Source organism: Prunus dulcis, chromosome 6 (assembly GCF_902201215.1).
Source record: "Prunus dulcis chromosome 6, ALMONDv2, whole genome shotgun sequence".
NCBI lineage: Eukaryota > Viridiplantae > Streptophyta > Magnoliopsida > Rosales > Rosaceae > Prunus > Prunus dulcis.
The window spans coordinates 22686609-22692457 of NC_047655.1; the positions used below are offsets into that span (position 1 = coordinate 22686609).

The 5849-nt window shown below is 38.5% G+C and overlaps 1 protein-coding gene across 2 annotated transcripts; it reads right to left on the reverse strand.

Annotated features, from left to right (window-relative positions):
* Positions 1 to 1097: 1097 nt before the first annotated feature.
* LOC117631764 (protein IQ-DOMAIN 1-like) lies at positions 1098 to 4671 on the reverse strand. 2 transcript variants are annotated; one of them, XM_034365057.1, is made up of 6 exons: positions 4441 to 4671; positions 3581 to 3683; positions 3163 to 3486; positions 2807 to 3028; positions 2298 to 2417; positions 1098 to 2107 (listed from the first exon to the last, which is right to left on the reverse strand). In XM_034365057.1, exons 2-6 carry the CDS (start codon positions 3653 to 3655, stop codon positions 1412 to 1414), a joined length of 1437 nt encoding a protein of 478 aa, XP_034220948.1. In that variant the 5' UTR covers positions 3656 to 3683; positions 4441 to 4671; the 3' UTR covers positions 1098 to 1411. The 2 variants fall into 2 exon arrangements, with proteins under 2 accessions (XP_034220948.1, XP_034220949.1); XM_034365058.1 differs by having other exon boundaries at positions 3581 to 3692.
* Positions 4672 to 5849: the final 1178 nt, after the last annotated feature.

Here is a 5849-nt window from a genome sequence, read left to right on the forward strand (position 1 = left end):
TTTGACCGCTTCGAATGTTCTCCCTTGCTTTTGTCAAGGCATTTCTCCATTTGCCTAACTCTTTATTCAGAAGTTTCCATCTACTAGACAACGCCATTTCGGTCCGAATGGAACCCGATCTTTGACAAAATTCTCCATGAATTTTGCTCCACATATGATGGAACTTCATCTCATTGCCCGTGATAGGGTCATGACTAACGTTCACCCAAGACTGACATAACGCAATATCTTCCTGAGTTGACCACGAGCCTCCGGTTTCGACAGAAGATGCCATTTGTTTTTTGTTTTTTGTTTTTTTTGTTTTATACAAATGGAAAGTAGTAGAAAAATGTGAGTGGAGAGTAAAAAATATTGGATGAGAAGAGTTTGTATGGAGAATTGGTGTGGGAAGTGAAAAATGTGAGTGGAGAGTAAAAAATATTGGAAGGAGAAGAGTTTGTACGGAGAATTGGTGAGGAAAGTGAATAATGTGAGTGGAGAGTAAAAAATATTGGAAGGAGAAGAGTTAGTACGGAGAATTGGTGAGGAAAGTGAATAATGTGAGTGGAGAGTAAAAAATATTGGGGATGGAGAAGAATTGTAAGAATATTTTGTGTGGAAAGTAAATAAAATGGTTAGGTATTTATAGGGAAAAAATACATATTTTTTTGATATTTTTTAAAAAAAAATTCAGAATTTTTTCAAATTTTTTTGCAATTTTTTAAGCCAAAAAAACGAGGACCGTCGGATTTCTTGAAAAAAACCATCGGAGCGTCCCTGTCCCAACACGTGGCACTTGCCCCTTGGATTCTGTCAGGGCTAACGTCAACGCACGGAAATCAAATTTTTTTTTTTACCGTTGGAGCGTGTAATTCACGTGCCAACGGTAAAAAAAAAAATTGAGTTACCATCAGCATGACGTCAGCGCTGACGTCACAAAACTCGGGCTGAAGCCCAGTCGGAACTTGCCATTGGGCCTACCCGGGCTCTTCGGACCCAACAGCTGCCCGGGCTCATTCTCTCACGCTGGAGCGCGATTGGGCTCGCCTAGGGGTCCTTTCCCCCGGGTTGGGTCTTGCGCTGGCGTTGCTCTAAGGGGTAGTGACCAACATCAAATAAACAATAATCCATAAATTAAATTACATATATTACTCACCAATTCCAGAAAACAAGAAATTCAACAGAACACTATCAGTTCTCTATGAATTGGGTTCTGGTATGTTGTCACAATGATAATTATAGAAGATACAAATAAACAAATATAAATAAAGAACAACAAATTCCCATAGCTTGCAGCATGGCAAAACCCTGGGACTAATTTTACCCCACACCACCAACTTTTGAGGAATAATAAATTAAAGAAATTAACAATTCATTTCACAGATGGAATAGACCTTTATTTCTTCCACTCTTCTTCTGCTGCTGAACATAGTTAGCTTTCCACTCCAATGTTGGCCACTTTGTTTTCTGTAATTAGACTGATGTCCACCTTTGGTGGACCAGAATGCCGCCTTGGTCTAGCCGGGGAGGCTGAGAAGGACAGCCGCTTCTTAGCAGACTCGGGCAAGTCCCTCTCAGTGATCCCATTCTTCTCTGCCGGGCTTTGCAACCTGGACTTGGCTCTTGCAGATTTAGTTGGTACCATGTAACTTGGAATTGATGGAGAACTATCAAGGCTCTCATCATCCCTCACAGATGAGCCAGCAATGCTGTGCCTCCTAAACTGAACTGATTGTACACTTCCCATGCTTTTTGTGTCATCATCCGGCACCCTACTACCCCTTGGGCTTGCAGCTGGCTTTAACTTTCGAGCTACTTTGGAAGCTGACCTGGAAGGAGTTGAAGGGGACCGGAATCCAGGATGGCTTGGCTTTTCACTGGCTGTTGGCGACTGCTTATCAGAATTGAGGAGGTAGCGAGCATAAGACTTGTTAATTTCTCCAGCAGAAATACTGCGACTTGCACTCTTTACTGATGCATGGTCGTCCTGCATTTCTTTATCCATTATGACACGACTCTCCCAAGGCCGGGCAGCCATCCACCTTTCCAACCAGCTCCAACCCCAGGTGGGATTGCTTGGATCCATGAACATTGGGTTTACAGATTTCGTAGAATTCTTCCCGTTTTTCTGTGGGGTGATCCAGGAGTTAGACCCAAAAGTATATTAAAAAACTCATGAATAATCAAAAAGCATAGTAATATAACTAGTTGAATTTTGTCCCCAAGACTTTCATCATTACGCCATAATTTGACACAGAATAAAATGCAAAAGCTACTCCTCCCTCCTTTCAATTCATTTATATAATAGATTACAATACCTGATGCGAGAATGCATAGGCAAGTGCTCTTTCCCTTCTCATTGCTGCCTCGTGCTTGCTTAATAGGTTTGCTTCAACTTGCTCCTTTGACTGTATGCTATCATCCCATTCATCCCCAAGCTGCACCAATTTTCAAAATGAGTTAAACGACTAAATGAGGTTCTTCTGGATGAAAAGTAATCTCAATAAAGATCCAAATAAGAAACTGTTTGGGAATCTGAACTTTGATTTCAACCTTTGCAATTGTCCCATTCAATTACAGCGAGTCAACAATGCAAAATCTAACTTGCATTTGCCACCAGCAAAAGGAATAATTTGAAACCAACTTTTAAGTTTAATTCATAAATGAAACTTTTGGAACTTGGGGTTCAAGTTAAAACCTAGCCAGTGGAATATTCAGAGGATTTCAAATACCAGGGAAATAAATTGCATGAATCCAAATGACAACAAATTAGACTTGGTAACACCCAACAAATAAAGTACAACAAAATAAGAGTAATAAAACAGACCCGCAAAGTCTCAAGCTCTTTTGCATGTTTTAGTAGGAGTTGCCTTTGGAGAGCCTGATTCTCCTCCAACATCCTAATCCTTCTGGAACGTATCTGAGATTGCACACGAGATAGAGTCTGCATGCATCGAAGGGTATTTGTGGCTTGCCGTTTAACAACAGATCCCTCAATCAATAACTTCAGCCTGACCAGCCCTCTTAAAGCCCTCAATGCTCTTCTCGCCTGAAAATTTCAGAAATCAGCTCATATTGTGTCAAAATATTTCCTGCAGGTTATGTTTTAGCATCCATTCATCAACTTATATTACACTAACATAAAAATGTCAAAGACCAAGATATGAATTCATAAACTCATACCAGGTATCCTCGAAATGCCGTTTGAATCTTGATTGCTGCCACTTCCTCCCTTGATTTTCCAGCATACTGAGTATTTGTAGGGAGTCTGACGACCTGCGCAACCACTTGAGTTGCAGGAGCCACATAAACTGCAGGCTCAGCCACTGCAGTAGTGGTGGTAACTGCAACAGAGTAAGCATCATTATTCTGCTCATTCTCCACATTGGTCAATTTCACCTCTTCCGGTTGAGGAAGAGGTGGCAATGTGGCAGGTTGAAAAGAGGTAGACTCGGATTCCGGGTATTTTTGCTTTCCAGACCATTTCTCTTTTAATTTATCTGAGTTCTGAAGAAAAAGAGTTAACTAAAAACATCAGAGACTCATAACAGAAAATATAACAAAACACACTTACTGCTAGCCAAATGGGAATTATTCAAACCTGTTCTTTCTTCTCCTTGGACTTGGGGCTCAGAGCCTTCTTTACTGAAGAAAACCAATTTCCTTTCCTCCCCATCTCCTTATCATTCCTCTAATTGAACCCCCTGTCGAGTTTAAATTCCCAAAAATCAATTGCATAGAAAAATGTTAATGCCCTTTCTAATTGTACAGATTAGTAGAAGAAAAAGAGAATATGAGAAATCGTACACGCCACGTCCCTAGAAAACCAGCATTTACAATGCTCAAATTAGTGAAGAAAATCTTGGGGAACAAGAAAAGGAAAGAAATCTCCTGTGTTTGAACATTTATAAAGCTATAGAAAATAAAATGTACAGAAATTCCTACCCTTATAAGCAAAGGAATCAAAAAGAAAACCCACTTAATTAAGCTACATAATTGCCATAGATGAGTAGAAGTTTTCTGCTCAATGCAAGTAAAATTTAAGCAATCAGAAAGGAAAATTTCTCACAATTATCAAGTCCAACTGGCAACTGGGGTTAACTTCCAAATCAAATTGGCAGAAAACCTAGATGTTAAATTATTTTTTTTATTTCATCCAAAATTAGTATGCCAACAGTAGAACAATTACAACGAAAAATAATGTTCAACAGCAACCCACAATGAAGTGAAATTGAAAAAACTGTAATTGTCAAGTTCAACTAGAAACTGGGTAGCTTTGAAATCAAAATGGCAGAAAACCCAGATGCTAAAATTGCTTACTTTTACCCAAAACTAGAAACCCAATGCCTAAACTAGAAGAACTACAATGAAAAAACACAGCATTCAACAACAGCCCACAATGCGTTCAAAAAGAAAAACCAGTAATTGGGGAACCAAGGAATGAGCAAATCAAGGCATTACCCTGTAGACAAAGTGGCAGATCTCAAATGGCTTGTTGCCTTGAGAGAGAGAGTGAGATGGCCCTCCTCCTCCTCTTACTTTTTCCCACCAAACAAAAAACAAAAAGATTTTAAGAGACTTGAAGACTCCCAAGGGTATCAGCAACAGGCAATAGGCCACCTGCCCTCCTATGTCTTTCCCTTTGTAAAGGGAAAAGAACAATTAGATCTTGACAAGAACATTTCAAGGATTGGTGGCAAAGAATATGATATGGAGAAGACCAGCTGGGTTTTGCTAGTGTGGGCCCCACATCTTTGGTTTGGCAAATTGGGTCCCACGGATTTAACAAAGACTTTTATCTTGCTGTAAGGTCCTGATGCTCTGCCTCCGACACATCTGATCTGTTGATCACTTCCCTACTGTAACGGGCAACGACCTTACCGCAGGTAATTCTGTCTCTCTCTTTCTCACTGTTACTTTGTTCTCACTCCTCCTTTCTTCTCACAGACCATTTACCGCGCAATTCTAGCAAATTTGTAAAACCTTTTTTAATTTTTTATTTTTGGGGGTAAATAATTTTGAGAATCTTTAGGCTTGATGAATGATTAGCAAAAAGCATAATTATTTACACAAATAATTTAAAAAAATTAGAAGAGAAATGAAATTCAGGCATGGGGAGGATGGAAATCAAACATTCACCATGTCACTAAGAAATAAATACTCGTTTAGACCACTTGTTATGGTAAAAATAGACTCGAGATTATTATTATTGTATACTATCAAAAAACAAATAGGTAAAATTATTAATTTGAGCTAATTAAACATATTACATGCAAAGGAGAATGCTGAATGTGTTTAATTTCATCTAGTTACGATTTTCATCAATTTTGGTTACAAAAAAAAATGAACGTATATATTTAATAATGGAGTCACATTTTGAATCAAAGTGGTCGTTATCCCCTCAACTCTAACATTGCATGTAAAATGTATATTAAACTTTCTGTAACTGTTGGAAAAATATTGAAATATCTATATTGTTGGCCTTCGAAGAAATTAGTATGTATTGTTGGCCTCCTTAGGAAATGGAAGCTTCCTTCCCCCATTGTGTTATTACTATTAGGAAGGCCAAATAAGAGTATCCGATTGTGTGGTTTGCATTTTAAAACTCACAACTAATCAATTAAATTAGTATTCAAGCTGGTTGAGGATTGGACCCCCCCATTTGCTATAAAATAATTAATCCGACTTAAAAAGTGACATGTTTGTTAGCAACCCAACATGTTCATCATGCTGCATAACGCGTTAAGGATAATTTCAAATGCCTTGCATGTTGATTGAACTTGAAACGCAAAATGTAATTAAGCATGAAGACTAAAATTGTATTTTCAGTCGTTCTTTTAAAGGAAGTATAAACTTGAAAGAAATTAAAG